We start from the raw sequence: 21391 nt of genomic DNA on the forward strand, positions 1-21391 counted from the left end.
TATGATGATTTTTTTCAATAAAATGTGGAATGTTAATATAATAATTTTTTTTTTTTAATACAACAATATATATTACAAAAAAGGAAGGGAGAAGTTCAGCTAACTTAACTCCCACAATGCTAGAATTCACTATTTATGGAATTCAAATTTAAAATTTATTATTTAAAAATAAAGGTAAATACCAATAGACCGTAAAACGCGGCAAATTTGGATTCACATTGAAAACTGAAAAAAAGGAAACAATGTGCCTACTTGTCATAAAGTTATGGAGGACTGGGAGTGATAAGGTCTATTATTTTATCATACACCCGACCCGAGGGGAAAACTCAAAACTTTCCTACGCATTCTACAGCGGTCTCCTCGTTTGCATTTCATCACACCTTCTTCAAAATCTCCAGCTCTTCTTCTTCGTCTTCTTCTTTTTCTTCTTCCTCCTCCTCTCGCTTGCGATCACACCGAGACCGACCCACCACCCTCTCTCCATCCTCCCTCCTCCCTCCGCCGCTCTTTCTCTCTCTAAGCAGCCTCGTGATTCGGGCTCTGACACCAGCTTCGCTCTTTCGAAACCCTAAACGAGTCCTAATTTGAACCCAACCCTAACGCACTGGTTCGGCGCCTCCCAACGTCTTCTCCTCCAGCTTGGAAGCAGCCTCGGAGTAATTATAGGCTTGATTAAGCTTATTAAGGTAAGGATCGTATTTCCTAATTTCGCATCGCAAATAGCTTTTTCGTTGTTGTGTTTTACATTGTGTTTGGGTGCCGAGAAAACGGAGGAAAATGGAAGAAAATGAGAGAAAATGTCTTGCATTACGACTTTATTATGTTTTGTTACAGTAAATTTTGGGTTTTTGCTCGATGAAAATTCTAAGATTAGAGCTTGTTGTATTGCCTGCCATGTTCTTACTATCTCTACACTCAATGATATAGCTAATGAATCAAATTATTGATGCGTTGCGTTGCTTCAAATCTATTCTTTTGTTGTGCCAAAAATTTGAAAACATAGAAAGACACATACTTCTATTTGCGCTCCGGATAAGTAATTGCATTTGTTTCTGCATTGCCCCCTTCTCCCCGAAAACCCTTTCCAATCTTACTTCTTGCGTCTAATTTGCATCGTTTTTTTACTCTTTCCCCCCTCATGGAAACTTAAATATGAAATGGCTTTGTTCTGTCTATATTTTCAGTTTTCTCTTCAAGTTCATTTGCATTTGTATGCATGATTTATCAAGATATTGATTTGTTTATTTTTTTTCAAAAATTCCTGTTTAGTGTTACGAAGTGTTTGTGTTGTTGGAACATAGTTTTGCCCGGAAAGTTAGAGATTGTTGCCAGTAGTTTGCAGATAGCGTTTTGTTTATAAAAATGTGCTCAAGTTGATACTTTTCTGAGATATATTTGTACTGGTGATTTGTTCAATTTAATGCTGCATACTTGGTGTGCATTAGTTTAAAGAAAAATATATGCGTGTGTGCTTTAGTTTATTTGGTTGTTGATTTTATGCTGCGTTCCTGTGACTCTGTGCATGTGCATGCACATCTCTGTACTTTTGTGGTCTCTTGTGCGTTTGAGTTATAACATAGATTTTCGTTTCATTTTCCACGAAGAGCAATGCACATGGGATCATTTTTAGTTGCTGTACTTTGATAGAGTTTACCTGAATTCCGGAGCCATTGGGATCATGTTTGTCTGTAATCTGTTTTTGTTTCCATTATAAGATATCCAAATTTCCATTGTTATATTTGTGCACTAATCTTCATTAGCATCCTTGCTTCTTGCTTACTGTATTTTGATATCCATTAGTATAATAATACGACTTAACCGGCTTTTGAGCTTTTTTAATAGGTCAGAGGCTGCTACTGAGGATGAATACACAACAAGCTTTCCATCCTAAATCTTCTGCTAACGGTTTTGGCCGTCGAAGAGGTGCAAGGGAAGGGGTTCCTAGGGTCGAGAATAAGTCAAAGTCTGGAACAGCAAACCACAGCAGATTAACAAGTACTGGTGAAATTTGTAGATATAAATTCTCCTTCATATTATGTTAACTTGCCTATTAACTTTATATGGTCTGAAACAGGCAGAAAATCTGGAAACTCTGAGAGTCCTTCACGTGATCGATTAGTATACATGACCACATGTCTTATTGGGCATAATGTGGAAGTGCAGGTGGAAAATGGATCTGTATACTCTGGAATATTTTATACAACAAACGCTGACAGGGACTTTGGTATGCTCGTTTGATTTTGGTTTTTATATATGGTTTTTGTTTGTCTTCCTTTTTGTATTGATTGCGGTTGTCTTATGAGACTGTCATTTACATTAACATCTGTTTTGGATCGTTTGGAGATCATGAATTTGACACTTGTGCTCTAAATTGGTGTGTTTTTTATATGCAATTAAGTGCATTCATCAACGTTCACTTCTGGTCACGTTGAGCAATTATTTTTAAAATGACGTTATTATTTTTATTTTTATTTTTGTGTGTGTCAGTTTTTTGGTTTTCTTAAAGAGACAGCCTTTTACACTAGCATAAGTATTGATTTGGTGAGAGGTCATGTCTTCTTCATCAGTGTTATAATTAGACTTTGTATAACGTCAATAGTGTTGCCAATTGCCATTTATTTTTCCCAGCTCCATGCAGTTTTATATGTGGTTATTTGCATTTTCCAACATTATTTTACTTGTCACTTTCAGGAATCATCTTGAAAATGGCACGAATGATAAAGGATGGTTCTGTATGTGGACAAAAGTCTATGACAGAGTCAGTTAGCAAGGCTCCTTCAAAAACTTTAATTATACCTGCCAAGGAACTTGTCCAAGTTATTGCAAAGGTTCTGCTTCATTTCTTACTACTATTTGCTGACCCAAGTAAAATTATTCTTAATAGCATTCAGAATCTCAGATTACCATCATTTGTTCTGCTGAGTTTTCAAGGATTGGATTTTTCCTTTTCTTTTTGGTGGTTTTGGGAGAAAAGGTTGGGGGGGGGGGGGGGGGTGGCAGGTATATGATGGCCAACTTTTTCTTCATAATTTGATTTGCTTGCTCTGGCATGTAGTTGTAGTCTATGAAAGTAAACAAGTAGAAAGATATTGTGGTAGAGTAAGCAGCTATTTATATATTTTGTTATGCTGGTATCTCTTGATCTAATTGTATAATAAATGATAACAGGATGTCTCAATAACGAGGGATGGATTGTTAAATGAGGTTCAGCATGAAAAACATCAGGACCTTATGATAGATTCCTTCATATCACAATCCCACCGTGGTGAGATGGACAGAGAGCTGGAACCGTGGGTACCTGATGAAGATGATCCATGTGTCCTGAATTGGAAAATATATTTGATGGACAATGGAATAGGTTGTTATAGTAATTTTCTTTCCCCAAATCTCTTGGTAATTGTTCTACTGGTCAGATAGCCTCTACTTGAATATGTGCCATCTGGAACTATTATTTACACTAGGGACCTGAATTTTATTTTTTAAACATTACTATTTCAGGTTTCGTGTCAAACTGTCTTGGTCTGCTTAACCATCTAAGACGATAATTCTATGAATCCTATCTGGCTTATTCTTGTTAAGTTTTCTTGTCAAGGTGCTTTGAGTAACATTGTGGTCTTATGAGTTGTCATTTCTTTGGAGCTATTACTAGTGAATGAACCTTAAAAAGTTCTCAACTTAATTTATAGGCAGGTGCACTTGTTGAGTGATTAAAATTTCTGTGGTTGATTCCAGTCATTGGAGATAAGAACCTAAGTGAGGTATAGCATTATTTGCAATCTAGGCCTTTCATTATACATGTTCTGAAGTGATGCATGTTCTCTGCCTGCATGATGTTGAAATTCTTTGACAGGGTGGGTCCTTAAGCGGGCATATCCCGCTGCTTTTATATGTTACCAAAATTCTTCATACGAGGTAGTTTCCTGAAAAAAGTGGACGATGTAGGAGAAAGGTGGACAAAGATTCCAATCAATTCACTAGTTAGAGTTAGCTATATGGTTCTATAGATGCCTTAATGGTATCAAACTATAGCTTGAGGTGATGCAAGTTAGACATGGACTTGGGGAATGTACTGGCCTTAAGAGTAATATGGTATTAGGGGATTTTTTTTAGCCAAATTTCAGTGGTTGCCTTGTGGCTTATTGGTTGTTTCTGAACTTTAATTGACCTGTGCTCAACTCTCAGAGAATTCCTGTTAATTGTTACAAAAATGCAAAAGATGTTTGTACGTGTATAGAAATATTATGATTGCTCAATATTTTCCTCATATTCTTTTCATTTCAGGAACTGGGATCAGTTTGAAACAAATGAAACATTATTTGGGGTAAAAAGCACATTTGATGCGGACCTTTACACCACTAAACTTGAGAAAGGCCCTCAAACAAGAGAGTTGGAAAGGGAAGCTTTAAGAATAGCAAGGGAAATTGAGGGTGAGGATACACCTGATCTACATATGGCAGAGGTGAGGCTTTGTTGTCTAATTTTGTGCTTCTAAAAATTCATTTGATGTTGAGGTCCCTTATGTTTTGCATATTGATTTGTTGTTACAGGAAAGAGGCATTCACCTTCGTGGGGATATTGATGAGGAGACAAGATTCTCCTCTGTTTATCGGGGGGAAGTAGTTGATGATAGTGGATATCAAGAAGATGAGGATATTTTGTTGGATACACTTAATACTGAAACCTTTGGAGATTCTACTGGTTCTTTAAGGAAGAGTTCAATTGACTGGACCACTGGGAAAAGAAACGATGGGGCGCCATCAAGCTCTTCATTTGTTGTAGTTCTCTCACTTATCTTATGTATAATATAGCCAGCATAGTTAGCCCAGGGGGGGATTAGTTTCTGACCTATTTACGGATTGTTATGTTGAACTTGCTGTGCCATCAAATAGGAATTTTACACATGTGCCGTAAATAAAGTGTTTTGTTACTGAAGTAGGGCATCAACTCATTTTCTCTCTCATTCGATTTTTCTTTACTTCCAATTGTGATGAGAAAGTAGGTATATTTTTATTATTACCTGCTCATAAATGGAGACCAAATGTTTTTCCCCACTAGTTCTTCTTTGGTTATTGTAAAATCTGGCTGAACAAAATCATTGTTTTGAGGCATTCTTAGTTCCATTTGTTAGCAACTGAGAATCTAGTTTGACAAGCATGAGAAAGCTCTCCCTGATTATTATCCCATTTACTTTTAAGACATTAGTTTGGTCCAAAGTTTAAGACAACTTTGGGGATTGTGAATTGATTTTCTCCTGTGCTTATATGTGAATGTTTTTAACATGCTTTGATAACAAGTTCCTGATTAAATGTTGATGATATATGTGTATTACTTTTTATGCAGGATTACACACAATGTTCTGAGTCAAATGGTGCCCCAGATTTAGGTTGCTCTGGATCTTATGACCATGCTAGACAGCTGGCATCAGAAACACCTTTCAAGAGCTTCCCCTGTACAGCTGGTGAAAGAAGGTCGTTATTTCTTTTCCAACTTTAATAATATATATTGCAAGTAAGACACGTTTTAGGGTAGTGCTATCCACACACCCATTTTTACTTCTCACATACCCTCAATTTCCGCCCATCGGTTCGAATAAATTGAAGAAAATCAAGGGCCAGAAACTGACAAAGGTGTGTGTGAGGTAAAAATGGGTGTGTGAATAGCACTATCCAAGTTTTAATGTGATTACACAACTTTTTTTACTAAACAATCTTCTATATTATTCAGTGAAACTAGAGAGGTAGACAGTGCCGGTGAGTCTGTAGTAAAGCCGAAGGTGAGTGAGACTTCTGTATTTGTGATGTTCACAATCTTGTGTAATTATTTGTGATTCACTGACACTGGCTTCTAAAGTTATTGCTTCTGTTTTATGTTCTTGTCAATGTAGCTAGCTGAAGACAATCAAACGTCAGAACCAGATGGTGAGTTCCAATTTTTTTTTCCTGCTTACTTTCACCCAAAATTATGCGTTTCTTGGTTCCTTGGACTTAATATGGTGGTTACTATTAGATGTGGTTTAGTATTTACGGTGAAGCTTGTCCTATCTTGTTCCCTCACTCCCATATGAATGAGAAGCTTGTTTTAGTGCCATTTTTAGTTTTAGTTTAGTTTATATTTGTCATTACGGTAGTTGTGAAGTTATCTTGTTGATTATGGAATGTAGATTCACAGCCATCATTGATTGGGAAGGAAGATGCGTTTGATAAAGGGGGATTATCCTCCAGTGCCACCTCTTATGCTTCTGCTCAGACTTCATCAAAAGGTCATGAGAAGACGGCTTCTAGTGACCTAGTAACTGGCAAATCACATGTTCAAACACAGACAGTAAATTCACATGGACGACCTGGTAGTTCTGCATCTTCCAATTCGGAATTCCCAGCTGCTGTCTCTTCTTCTGGTGGACCTGGTTTATCACCGAGCTCATCTATGGGTTCGTTGTCCTCTGAGAAGTCAACATTGAATCCCCATGCGAAGGTGTGATTGATATACCTTTATGTTTCTGTGATCACACATTTAACACAAACTCAGACATAAATGCAATCTTATTGATCTTATGCCTGAAGTTCCGACAATTATCATTATTACAGATAAGCTTTCTTGCTAAGTTAGGCACTTTTATCTAGCGTATAGCTCTGATGCATCCAGCTCTTCTTTTTTCTTTCTCCTCAATTTAAATTTTTTTTATCAGGAATTCAAATTCAATCCGCATGCAAAGAGTTTTGTTCCATCTCAAGCGCCTGTTAGGCCTCTATCCCCTGTGTCTGATGGCTCCTTCTATTATCCAACTAACGCACCTGCTGTACCACATATGCCGGGCATGCCTGTTGGCATTGGAGTAAGTACTTCAACACATTCATTGACCTTTTCTCACCCTGATTTTTGTAGGTTCTCTCATTGACGTTGGCCCAAAAGTGGCAACTGTCAATTTAACTGTTTATTTTTCATCTTTCCAGAAAGAAATGTTTGTTGTGATGCTGGTGTAGACTGAAATCTTAGTTATCATGATTGAAGACACTGTTGTTCACGTAAACCTTTATATGAAATGCAAATACCATCTACTATCAGCTCAAAAATTAGACTGCATTTTCTAATCTAATGAATCAAGTTATTAAAAGTTATAGTTAGATTCCAATGTTATTGTTTTTCCTTATCCAAACCTGTACTCTTTTGAAAAGAAAAACGTAAATAGATTGATTACATTAATTTTTTGTTACATTGGAGGGAAATGAACTCTGGACCTATCTTAATCCTAACCCATTACCCCACCCTCCCTCATCACTTGGGTTAACATAATGATTAGCTATGACTATCGGTTAAAATTTACTTTTCTATGGTACCAGATTATATATAAGTTTCCCTTTCGTTTTTAAAATTATGATTTAGGGTTTGAACCTAAGAAAAGGATAAGAATAAAGTCAAGGGAATTGCAGTACACGTTATTGATTTTTCACTTAGGATTCACCTTGATGTTTTATTTTTACTTTTTAATAAATGATTTCATCTTCTATTTTATTAACGGCCTTTATATTTGCAGGGTGGGCCCTCTTTCGGACACCAACCTGTTATGTTTAATCCACAGACAATGCAAGCGCCCCAAGCCTTTTTTCATCCAAATGGGCCTCACCCTCAGGTGTGATTCTTTTAATTCCTTTGTTGAGGTCATGTGAGAGAGCATGATGCTAATTCATGACATTAATTACGTATCTTCGTCTAATTGCAGTATGGGCAACAGATGCTTCTTGGCCATCCTAGGCAAGTCTTATACATGCCAAACTACCAACCTGTAAGCAATTTCATGTTGTCCTGAAATTATGTATCGCGATTGATCGAGAACTTCCTTTTTTAATTATAATTCAGTCACTCCTATTACACACACACACACACATATATATGAACAAAAGAAAAGAAGTTATAATTTTAGTTATATGTGCGGAAGTTAGTCCTATAACTTTTCTTTCGAGTCCACTGGAGGCATATTTGGTCGTCGAGAGTATCATTTATTCCTTTTTGCGACAGAACAGTTTTTAACCAGTTGTTTTGGATTCATCTTTACAGGAAATGCCTTACAAAGGACGAGATTATTAACCAGTTGTTGGAAGAAGGCATTCTGGTTGTTCTGGTCCGAGGCTCTACAGAATAACTCCTTGGAGACTTCTTGGAACTATTTTTTGAAGGAGCACAACCCTCTAGTCCAAAAAAGGTCCTCTATAGTTGAATCTTTTGTGTGTCAGGGAAAGTTTAATCGTTCCTGGATTTACCGTCATGAACCTAAGCATTAATGGGTACAATTTGAATTTGGATTTTCTCAAACTTGATACATTACATCCATGTTGTCACTTTTTAATTTATGGAAACATTTATATTTGTTGGAGCTTAATTTCTGTGATAAGCACTCTTTGGTTCCTTCATTTGCCAAACTTGTGATGTTACTGCATGCCACGTCCATAATATATTATGCATCAAATAATTGGCATGGATGATTAGATTTTTTTCTTCTTTCTTTTTTTTTTTTTTTTTTGGTTTTTTGTAAACGATAGATTTTGTTATAGATTTTGTTTGGGATTGGGACAATATTTGCAAGTGGTTGATTTGTGTTTGATTCCTTGATGTGGGTGGAAAAATGATAACTCTTTCATTTCTGGATGTTCTTTGTCTAATCATCCTGCTTCTTTTTAAACTTGTGCGTGGAAATCGGCATACTAGGAATGTTAGTCTAGTCTGAAACTGATTTTCACACCCTTTTTAGTCTCTCACTTTTGTTTATGTTTAAATTAAACAAAAAATGACGGACATGATTAAACATAGCTGTGGGTTTATCATTTTCTTAACCAATTTTATGACATGAAAATTGAGGGAAGAGTCGGAGTACGAACCCAACCTTTAATAGATGTGGGTGTGCGTCTCTTTGCACCCTTAGTTTGAATACCCTGGTAGATTAAAGTCAAACATAAAATTGACTTTTTAGTTAAAATGGTCTCTGAGATTTGCGTAACTCTTCATTTTGGTCATTGAGATTTAAAATCGATAGAATTAGTTCTTAAATTTGTCCACAATCAATTATTTTGGTCATTTTGTGAAAAATCTTCAAAGAATAAAGATAAAATGACAAAAATACCCTCAATTTTGGTCAAATTATTTTGGCCTATTGCTTATTAAATTGAGGGTAATTTTGTCATTTTGATCCTTATTTAACATAATTTTTCACTTAAGGACCAAAATGATTAATGGTGGACAATTTCAGGATCACTTTTATGGATTTCAAATTTCAGGGACCAAAGTGAGGAGTTATACTAATCTCAGGGACCATTTTAGCTAAAAACCCCACAAATTTATGTTGTCGATTCCTAACTTTTTAGTTCATTGTTTTCCACATCCAAACACAATGTAAAGATTTGTCTTTACAAGTGGAGAGGAAAATAACATAATACCATTTGCAGTGATTGAAACTAGCTGTTTTTAACAACTTGAACTAAAGGCTACGGTGATGGATGTACATTGGAACCAAGGTGGTCCTAAGACCACTTGGAGTCTAGGAGATATACAAGTGAAGGTCTTTCAAGGACTCTTTGAATGTTTGGTATGGGTCCTTTTTGTGCCCATCAAGTATGATGTAAAGCCTGCTAGACATATCTTGGTAGGTCAAGTTGAGAGCATTCGACAAATTTTCTCAATAGCACTTGAAAGATTGTTTCGGCATATGTCGATATCTGTTGACGTATTTGAAACATAGTTTAGCTGCTAATAGCACCAAGTATTCGACGAAATGCCTCAATGAATAAACTTCGACCCTTAACGCTAGGACTCTCGAATGTTCGAATACCACTGGAAAGGTGGGCAAACGGTCTCCACTAGCAAGGAAGGTGTTTCTTCCTTTCTACTAGCACTCCTATTCCTACTCCAATTTCAATTAGTTTAGTTGTAAACAGTTTCAATGGAAATTTGGATTTCGACTCCTTAACAAAACTTCATCTTAGTTCAACTTCTTGACGCTCGCTTATGAAGTAAACAACCATTATAGTATGTTTATATCATTTTAATATCTGATACCTAGATGAATGGTTCACACAATATTAAATATTAAATTATTTATTTTGAGATGAAGGCTCGCTACAATAGCTACTTCGAGCCTCGCCCAAGCGTTGCACTATTGCTTGGGTCTGGCGCACCTCACATCCTAAAAAATAAAATTTTGCCAACATAGTCTTGGGCATTTAAGATTATAAAACTAAATAAAAAATGAAAAAAATACTTGGAGGATACATGATCAATTTTAAAAAGTACCCTTTCTTTTCCTAATACATATGCCTTATAGGTTATGTGAACACCTCCAACGAACTCTGTTAGCCCATCCCCCTATTCCTAGCTTCCAACAAAGTTTATCCCACCATGTTTCTTGCTTTCTGGTGCTGTCTTTTCTTTGTGATGTTTTTCCTATGGTTCTACAACTTGCAGGGTTTAGTTTGTCTGTATTAATCTTCATGTTTGTAAGATGTGAGTTTCATGGCTGATCAATTATATTGTGGTTTTGATGATTTTATAAGGATTAAGTATGAATAATTACCCAATCTTTTAGGCTGATTCTAAATTAGTTTCAAATTTCAACATTTTAAAACATTTCTAATAATTACCTCTAACATTTTGAAAATTAGACATCTGTTAAGTCAACTTAAGTGATAACTCCACCAACATTAAGGGATGACGTTACTAGCATTAAATGATGAAGTGGACAAATACTAAAGTTGGTTTTCACTAATAGCCGTCTTCGGAGTTCTAATCCTCCAAATCGACATTATAGGCAAGTTAAATCGTAAATTTGCTTAGCTAAAATGGATCAATTGGTGTTAAAAAAAAACGAGGGTTGATTTGGAGATTTAAGGCTCCATATACAACTTGAGAGTTAAAACAAGCTTTACTATTTGTCCAAGCTATCCATTAAAGCTAGTGAACATAATAGGTGTCATTTTTCAAAAATTTAAGTAGTTATTTGAAATGTTTTAAAAGGTTAGAGCTAATTTAGAATTGTCTTTAAAGGGTGAATAGTTAACAAGACTTAGCTAAATTTTTAATTATGAAATTGTGATTTTTTAGTGTGCGTGTGACCTTTTTATTACATTTAACATGCATGTCCCGTCCTATATAGGTCATAATCGTTCCTTAATAATTTTTTATTACCTAAAAAAAAGGTTTTTTGTCTACTAAAACCTAAGAAAGTGAACAAAAATAAGTGATATATTTGGCTGACATTGATGGGAGCATATTTGTGCAACTTATTTAGCTTGTTTTCTTGCATTTACATAGTTAGTTTCCATTTATTATAGTGTGTTTAAGCTATTTTCGTATGTTTGTAGGTCTTAATGGCAAAAGAGGCAAGAAAGTGCATTTTGGAGCTATTTGGAGCAGTTTTGGGCTTGGAATGGATAGCTTGCATATGGAGCAAGGTGGATGGATGAATTTGAAGTTAAAAGAGGCTAGGAACATGCTACAAATTTGGAGAAAAAAGTTTAAGACAAAGAAGATAAGGAAAGAGCAAGAAACATGGAACATTATCCAAACAACCTTATCTTATCCAAACCTTATCTTATCTTATCCTAACCTAATCTTGTTCCACCTTAATTCCAGCTGTAAAGAGGACTCATTTTCACATTAAATCACCTAAATATCTGATCCTAGAAGCCTTATTTTCGTGCCTTAAGTTTATGCCACATATCTTATCCCTTGTCCTTCTAGAACCCTGTCACAATACCCGATTCTAGAAGACCTAAGGATCTGCCGCACCCTCTCCTTATTCTCCGTGGTTTCTGCCATGTAACTAATCCTTTTTCTAATACAAATCTGCCATGAAACCCTAGCCCTATATATGTATCCTCTCAAGACAAGGAGTCCCTTGACGAAAAATTACATTGTATCGATCATTCCAGATCTGCCAACAGATGGTGAGAACTTTACTTAAATCACTTAACTCATTCCTATCTGAGTAAGATAGGCTATCTAACAACTCGTTAAAACTAATTCCCGCATTTGAACTAATATTTGAGGCTTGGAAAAAGATTCCAAACTAAACATGCATGGTTACACAAAAGAAATAAGTGAGTTTGATCCTCAACAGCAGTTCTGCAGATATATATAGGGATATCCTTATTGAATTTGTTCATCTGCTTCCTAGTATTAAGCCTACATGATTAGCAGCCAAACAAACATCTTGACTTCAGAAGTAATAGCTAGCTTCCACATTTTATTCAGGACCTTTTGTTTGACGTAGTTGCGTAGATTGTCGTTTTGAATCCACATTGCATTCTTAACAGAAAAATCACCATTATGAGATAGACCTCAAACCATTTTATCATCCGTGCTACTATGGGGAATAGTTACATTGTAGGTTTTCTTAACAACCTTATCACCGAGGACCTGCCTAAGCTTGTTTTGATCCCAACACTTGTTATCAATAAAATCACTTACTTTAGATTCCAGTCAATAAACTTTCTCTGGTTTTCAAGGATAAGATGGTAGAGGGGATAAAAACCCAATGATGCGTCCAAAACTTAATATCTCTACCATTACCCACCACCCACCTAGTACCCTTAAGATAACATCTCTACCATGAAGGATCCCTTTCCAGGCCATAGAGTGATTTTGTTTAACAGAACTGCTCAAAAATCTGCTCTCCTTTGATACTTTCTACTTACCAATTGTACCCACCAGTTATTTGGCTGCGATAAAACTTTCCACCTTAATTTAGCCAAGCAAGCCCGGTTGAAATGATTGAGTCTTCTAATCCTTAAGCCCCCAACATTCTTTGGGGTACAAATTTTATTCCTAGCCATGGGGTATAACTTTTTCTCTTTACCCCAAAAGAAGTCTCTGCACTCTTTGTTCAAATTGTTCAAAACCCTTTCAAGGCACTTGAAACAGGACATGATATGATTAGGCATACCTGTAAGATTAGAATTAATCAAAGTCAGCCAACCAGCCTTAGAGAGACTGTTAGCCTTCCATCCCGCCAGTTTTTGTTTACCTCTTTTGATAAGCTCCGCTGCATTCATCGGGTCTTTCCAAAACACAATGTCGTGGATACAAAGATATTTTTCAATAGTTGTTTTATGTTGAATTTGAAAAATATTAACTATATCATTTCTAATATGGGCAGAGCTATTAGAAGAGAAATATAAGGAAGACTTATGGAAGTTAATTTGTTGCCCAGCAACTTTGGAAAATTTATAAAGCATATTAAGAATACTTCTAGCTCCCCTAGTTGTGGCCCTTGCAAACAGAAGACAATCGTCCGCAAAAACAAGGTTAGAAACTTTAAAACCTCTAGGGGAAGATTACCAACGTGGTTTGAAGAATTCTCAGCCATCATGTTGAGATGTCTAATTAACGACTCTATACACAAAATAAAAATATAAGGATAGAAATAACCAGGAGCTTCACCATTGATAATGATAGAGAAAGACACATACGTAATACATTGCAGAATAAGACTAATCCAACTATGATTGAAACCAAATTTAGTCAAAACATATCTTACGTAGTCCCAATTCAAAAATCATTGGCCTTGTCAAGTTCTAGCTTTACTCCCATGGCACCAACTCTACCTTTTTTTCTTGTTGAACCTTGCAAACATTTCATGAGCAATTAAATGTTATCTTGGATGGAGCGGCCTGGTGCAAAAGCCCCTTGGTTCTTGGATATACACTTATCTAAGAGAGGTTTAAGCCTATTAATGATTATCTTAGTAATTATCTTATAAATTACATTACACAAACTTATAGGCCTAAAATTGCTCACCACCTCTAGGCCTTCTACCTTTGGAATTAAAGTAATATTAGTATGATTAAACTAACTAACCAAAGCATGATAAATGAAGATTTCCTTAACCAAACTAATAACCAAATCCTTTACAATATACTAGTAGTCGTGGAAGAATCCAGCACTAAGACCATTAGAGCTAGGAGCACTTAGATCCCTAATACTTTTAGTAGCTAACCAAATCTCTTTGTCAGTTATAGGGTTCAAATGAGCAGCATTATGGACCAATGATATCCCCAATGTTTTGAAGATCACTCAAGGTTAAAATCTTGAACAAAAATTTGTTCCATTCCTTCATTAGCAGCCCACCAATTACCTTCCACATCCCTAATCTTGGAGATCTAATTTCTTTTCTTACGTATTGTGGCAGTCGTTTGGAAAAATCTAGTGTTTCTATCACCCATCTTTAGCCAATTAATCTTTGCCTTTTGAGCCCAAATCACCTGTTCAGTTCTTAGAACGTTACTCAGCTATTTTCTTAAGCATTTCGCAGCATTCAATACTGTAGAGTCATCTTGATGTTCGTTACACCGGGTAAAGGAACACAAGTAGCATTTAAAGAAATTAAGTTGCCTTTATTCAGGAAACTAATAAACTTATTTATATCCCTAGAGACATTGGAGGATCCCCCAAACTTTTCAGACAAACTTGCAATGTTGTTAAAGTCTCCAATAAGACACCAAGGTTGAGAAATAGGGTTAAGAGTCAGAAGTAGATCCCAAAGTGAGTGCTGCAAATACTTCTGAGAGAAGACATAAACAAAAGTGCAGTAGTACTCATAATTTAAGGGTTGTTTAGATATAGACCCTTACAACTCTTATTTTCTAGACAAAAACCCACCTAGTTATAAACATGTAAACAAAACCCAAATTTAAAAATGACTACCAAGTATAGAAGTAATTGACCTATTATTACAAAATATTTACAATTTGTACCACAATATTCAAAATAAAATCAATAAATGTTATTACTCACCTTAATTACAATAAAAAATACAATTATTGCACATATTATTACCCCTAACACACACACATATATACTTCAAATGTATATATTACTACCATAAGCTTAATATATATATATATATGTACACATATATAGTTTACCTATATGAACGTATAGTATTAGTATTATATATATATATATATACACACACACACACGCGCACACACACATATACATGCATAGTACTACATATATGATCAAACATATTAAACTAATTAATCTACCTATATTTAAATTTATGATGAGCAAATAACATATATTTTGTAGGTAATTTATTTTTCATGTATTATACATATATTTGGCACATTTTATTGTTATAAGATATATGTACAAATAATAGGTAAATTAATCTTGAATAAAATACAATTGCTTTATTTTGCAAGTAAATTAATTTTGAATCAAATAACATTTCTTCATTATGTAGGTATGTTATTTTGTATGTATCATCATATATATTGAGCACATTTTATTATTATATGTACAAGTAATAGATAAACTAGTATTGAATAAAATAATAACATTTTTTTTTTATGTAGGTATATTATTCTGCATATATTTCGGTTTGCTTTTATTATGTAGGTAAATTATTTTGCATGAATTTTTATGTATATCATGCACGTTTTTTGTTGTTGTTATATATATGTGTGTGTGTGTGAAATAATTTACCTACATTTATATGTAAAATATAATTTTTATTGACTTAACTAAGCATGTATTACTACATTTATTAGGCATGTTTTATTGTTATTATATATTATGCAATGAATTTATTATTTTTTTAGTTTTTTAAAATCATTAATTCTCCCTTACAATTTGTATGGAATTAATTGTGTAAATCAAACATTCAAATAGGGGTGTTTTGGGCATTGAAATTTTTTAAATGTGTAAAGTCAAATATAATTAATGAATTTGTTGATGTGGAATCTAATCAATGGGTTTTATTCCAGTAAAAAACTTATGTCGGGTTTTATGTGGAGAAAAATAAGTTTCATGGACTCAAGTCATATTTTCAGTAATTTGAATAGCAATCTTTCACAAGGCATGCACATGTCTAGAAGAAGTATTAACAATACTTAAAGGCACATACCACCTGACCTACCATCAGGATCACAACCATACACTTGATCAAAATACTTGACATAAACATTCCTAGGGACCTTGTCAAAAGAAGTCTTTGTTTCCAAAACACAAAAAAGGTCCACCATCATTAAACCACACACATAATTAAAATTACTACTAAACTATTATTTCCTACTCCTCTGCAATTCCATGACCCAATATTCATCAATCTAGTTCTTTAAGATAACTAGTCTCAACCTCATTCGCAAACCCCTTTCGGATTCTCTTTCTTGGACTCGTTATACCCATCTTGGACCTCGGGGAAGCCTACTGGCTTCAGCAGCCATAGACACAGAGACCACATCCATATTCATCTCCCTCTTATCCCCCGAAGCTCTATCACTCACCCCAGAACCTACATCCTCCTGCACACAATTCACCTTACTGTCAGATTTCCTCCAATCCTGGACCGAATCAACTCTCGGGACCCATTTATACTTGGCGACTTTTCCAACATATTTTTCAGCAACTCTTGGTAACTCAGAAACAACATCCTTTTAGGATTTCCCTCCCTCAACTTGACCAGAACCGTAGCGCCTCTCAGCTTTCTTTTTTTATTTCGGGACCACCGTGGTCCAACCATCCTCCTTGTATGGTTCAACAGCCATTCTTTGCCCGACATCATTCGTCTCAGTAAAATCCTCCTCAGGTAGCAAAGCAACAAGGAAACAAAGCATTATCATGTAATGCATCTTTTATGTCAGTATCGACATTTGTGTACTTTGGGAAAATCACAAGTTTATCCTCGAAAAATCTCTTAATGAGGAAGCATCCATCATCCACTTCATACTTCGAACAAACATGGCCATCAGACCTAATACGGCCTCAATTAAAACAAATTTCGAATAGCTTCTCATAGCTTACCAGAATAGGGCGATTATCATCATCATTGATAATTAAAACTCTTTTAAGAGGGACCCTCAAATCCACCTCCACAAGAACCTTGACAAAAACTTCATTAAAATTGAGAGTAACATCGTCAACTTTAAGGACATTACCTAGCGCTTGAGATATGACCTTGATGATCCTATCTTCTTTATACTAGAAGGGGACACAAACTTCTTTGTTGTTGTTGCATGCTCATCACTATCTTAGCTCACCCCATAATTAGACCTATCTTTAGGTGGAGCTTACCCAATCGAGCTTTTACTACAAGTGATTTTGTTTTATGTTTTATTTAGAAATAATATTATTCATTTTAAGTTATTGTTGCGACTTAGTACTACGGTCTAGGTGGTATTCCTCTTCACTAGTAAGTGAGATGTTTTAAATTCGATTCTCTCCAAAGACAAATCTGAACTACATTATTGTGGATAGGCATTCAAGAAAAAAAAAAGTTATCGTTAATTTGTTTTTTAAAAGTATTGGAATTGCAATTTAAGTTTGTATTTGACGCTATGATTTCATTTGGCATTGTCGTAGATTATTATCATTTTAGTATAACAAATTATTATTATCATTTTCTATGAAAAAGAATTGTAAAATAAAACATGGTAAATCTTGCAAAATACCATAGTGTCGAGTTGAGTTCAACTCAGGTGAGTTGGTTGATTGGGGAGAGGAGGGTAGTGGTATCTGTAGGATTTTTGGGATGTAGGTTATCTCATGTTGGTCTCTGAGTAGGTCTATTCAGAAAATAAAACTTCAATCATAAAATTTCTTTAAGCCTAAATGAGCATTTCATATAGAGGTATACAAGTCATTTAGTATTAAATTTTTAAAGAGATGTCAATAAAACTACTATTTTCTGTTGTGGCCGATAATTAAATGAGGGAAAGAGAGAGGGTGAAGTCTAGACTTTTATGTTTGGCTTTCCTTGTCAATAGTGTAATATGTACCACACATGCTCAAATTAGTGTTAGGACATACTTTACAAAAAGGGCTTCTATTGTTGGACATAGTCACTCAAAGGTTTAGTTTGTCACTTCGAAGGTTTGTTCATGCATATGCATTTCACGTTTAACTTACTGTTGCATTTCACCTAGTGACCTTGTCTCGTCAGAATTGCTTGTTGTTTTCCAGCAAGTTGGGCACGTAAATTAAGGCAGCCCACATGGGCTGACTAACACCTTTTATACGGGATTCAACTTTTCACCATTGATATGCTTAGATTGCTTTTACATTTGACAAGTGTCTCTTTGTACCTTGTTTGCAATAATCAAAGGTTTTGTTTTTAATAGGGGTTAGAGGATTTCATTTCCTATTTGGAGAGAAAGTTTATAATTTTTAGAGGGTTTGTGTTCTTTATTAAAAACCCTATCCACAAAATCATGTTCATGAACTAAACACCCAATTATTGAATAATAGGCTTGCATTATTCTTCATGGTTTTGCATTAAATTCGTGGTCAAGTTTTTAAGTTTCAAACTTGCTTATTGACCAATTTTTGGATTCTCGTCAGTTTCTTCTTTCAACTGTTTGGCTGAAGAAATTGAATAGTCATTGAATCCAAATTGCACACTATCATCATTATCATATGCATTTGTTGGTGTTGGTCTCAGTGCCACAAGGTGAAAAGCTCAGGAAGAGTTGACATCTTGTGAAGACTAAAGACGACTCCATTTCAATGCCACAAGGTGAAGAACTCAAGAAGAGCTGCCATTTCATGAAGACCAAATGAATCCTCAATTCATGCATAGTAAGGTTGCACAAAGGTAAAGCTACTCCGTAGATTAGATCTATAAATTGAGTTTTATGTGGATCTTTGTAATAACCTTATTTGCATTAGCATATTGGACTCAGTGGAGAGTCCTTGGTTTTTTAACCCAGAGGTGGGTTTTTTCGACCATAAAACTTATTGCATTCTTTGTTTATTAAACTTGTTCACATATCTTATTTACTAGTATATTTTCATCCTATGAATTGTTAATTTATTTGTGTTTGTGATTAAGTTTACACTACATATTATGAGTTATCAACTGAATTGTTATTGAGTAGGATTGCTTGTAGTGAACTAAGTTTGTTTCGTAGATTTGCGTTTGGTTAACTAACGAATCTATACTTAGTTGACTGATAAGCTTGACTAGTCAATTCAGCGTACTTTAATTCATAATTGCTTTTTACTGCTGTTTCCATAATGAACTGATATGTAAATGTGGTCAAGTTTAGGATTTGGTGTTGTGAAACGGATCTGGGCAGACTCTGACTAGTTGGACGTAATAGTCAACCAGGATCTATTCTTGCAACTGCACTTTCTATCACTAACTAACTTGTAACTAATTGACCAACTCATTTGGCTAGTCTACTATGCAAAGTTAAATTTTTATTTGCAAGATATTCCGCATGGTACCAATTTTAGAGGGGTGTGGCATGGAGAGAAAGAGAGATGGAGAAAAGAGCTGGAGGAATTCTGTGTTTTATTCACCAATCCTTGTTCTTTTATTTATAGTAAACCAAGGAGGATTTCTTACCTTGCAAGTAATACAACTCTAAGAGAAAGGACCTTCTAGTATCCTAAATGCAACCTACTAATGATTTACACAATCACACATGTACTTAAACTTTATCCATAACACTCCCCCTTGAGGTTGTAAATACGCCAGTAGATGGCGCATCAAATCTTCATGCAAATGTAGAAGCAGTTGATGAAGTCATCTCGTCTAGTTGGCACAAGTAGCAAATACGAGTCTCAAAACAAATGAAAGAATGAATAGGTGATAAGACTCACAAAACTTCGCTATGGTAAAATTCAAGATAGGATAAGAACCCATAGTCTAAGGAGAAAAGTAAGAAGTTGCATTACGTAAAAACTAAACATCTTCAGGACAAAAGCAGACTGCTCACAAACGTATGACAAACTCAGGATGGGTGCCTCTTTAAAACCTAGTTAGGTAGCAAAAACTAAGTGGGAAAAATGCTTTTAATCGTAGGGAAAAAGAGTACATTAAGGTCTAGTGAGTATACTTTTTGATACTTTCCCTGAGTTTGACAAAACTTCTAAATGAGAAATACAAGCATTTCTAATGAGAAAGTTATGCATACCAATTCCTCAGACAAGCTTCTAGACTTCAGCCATGACATCGTGTAGAGGTCGGCAAGGTTGTCTTCGGATAGGATTGCTTGACTTCAATCATTTGATGCTCATGCTAATATAATGTAGACACAATATGCTTGGCGTTGATTTGTAGGATGTATGATGATCAAATCTTTGTTAGGACTCAATGATGAATGAAAATCACAGGTACTTTGAATATGCTCAACAAGAGCTCTCAACCATATCTCTCACGTGTGGCGTAATGAGGTACAGTGAGTCTTGGAACGATTCGGAGATTTCACAACTAATGTCTATTTGGTTGACATCCAAGATATTGCAGTGCTCCTTAATTGTAAAGATATAACCATTTGGGAGCGTACCTTGTGCAAGTCAAATAGATAGTCTGAGTCGCATATCCCACAAGGTAGGCATCCTTTCGAGAACCAAGGGTTGTGATTCATTCTAAGATGCATAAGGATAGAGTATGCCCAAATCTATGGTAAGAGAAAAACGTCTTTAACACCTAATTTGGTGGTGGCTTTATGCCAAATGATTATCAATACTTGAGATGTCTGATCTAGTGCATTTAGCTAAGTACAATAAACGCAAATTGCACTCAGATAGAGAACTATTAGCTCCATAACCTTCTTGAATGTCTCATTTGCATCTAGCGTACATACAATCAAGGATATACTCAATAGTAACACCTTTTGGGTGTAGTTGGACTAGTGGACAAGAATACCATCAGAATTTATGCTCAAAACTTCAAGTTGAGTTGTAATCCTTTTTGGAAGTGTTATTAGCACTCCAAGAATCTCATTCTACACTCCTCACAAGTGTATTTTTCTTTCCTATTATGGAAAGTTTGGAGTGTAGAATGAGATTTTTGGAGTACTAATAATAATTCCCTCCTTTTTTCTATCAATAAAATTATTATTGTTCTCTTTCAAAAAAATAAAAAAAACTAATTAGCGGATAGATTTGACTTCTACTACAAATAATTGACTTTTTAATAAATATCATTAAATGGTGGATCAAATTTTAATCAATATCTTAGACCTAAATGATGTAAAACAAAACATATGTTATGCACATGTGCATGCAATTTTACCTTTGCAATTAAACTATTGGCCACTCCAAAATAGTCATCATGCATTTCTTAATTTTTTTAGTTTATTTCACAAAATAGATTGAACACTGGATAAATAAAGAGAGTAAAAAAGAAGAGTAAGAAGTATATCAAAGTGCATGATGACAATTTTAGTGTCAGGAACATCTCTTATATTTATTGAATTACACTTCATGTACAAGATGGAAATAGTTTGGTTTTTCTTTATCTCATTCTCTGATCAAGATGAGACAAGTTCATTCTCCTGTCAAGCATAGAATGACAACTACGGTTAGACGTGCAATGTTGGGGGTTTGTGTCACATCCCAATCTTGGCTCCGCCGTAGCATGATATTGTCCGCTTTGGGCCCTAGCCATGCCCTC

The 21391-nt window shown here is 35.1% G+C and overlaps 1 protein-coding gene across 1 annotated transcript; it reads left to right on the top strand.

Moving 5' to 3' along the window:
- The first annotated feature begins 306 nt into the window (after positions 1-306).
- Positions 307-8374, top strand: LOC103932001 (polyadenylate-binding protein-interacting protein 3). The gene is given in 16 exon segments (XM_009341535.3): positions 307-686; positions 1843-1995; positions 2075-2224; positions 2692-2828; positions 3169-3313; positions 3316-3358; positions 4282-4459; positions 4548-4775; positions 5341-5468; positions 5725-5773; positions 5885-5918; positions 6161-6471; positions 6686-6832; positions 7532-7627; positions 7718-7780; positions 8053-8374. Coding segments are annotated over 15 exon segments (1872 nt in total). The 5' UTR covers positions 307-686; positions 1843-1862; the 3' UTR covers positions 8083-8374.
- The last annotated feature ends 13017 nt before the right edge of the window (positions 8375-21391 follow it).

The sequence above is a fragment of a genome, unplaced genomic scaffold (assembly GCF_019419815.1).
Source record: "Pyrus x bretschneideri cultivar Hongxiangsu unplaced genomic scaffold, Pyrus_bretschneideri_v1 Contig37, whole genome shotgun sequence".
NCBI classification, from domain to species: domain Eukaryota; kingdom Viridiplantae; phylum Streptophyta; class Magnoliopsida; order Rosales; family Rosaceae; genus Pyrus; species Pyrus x bretschneideri.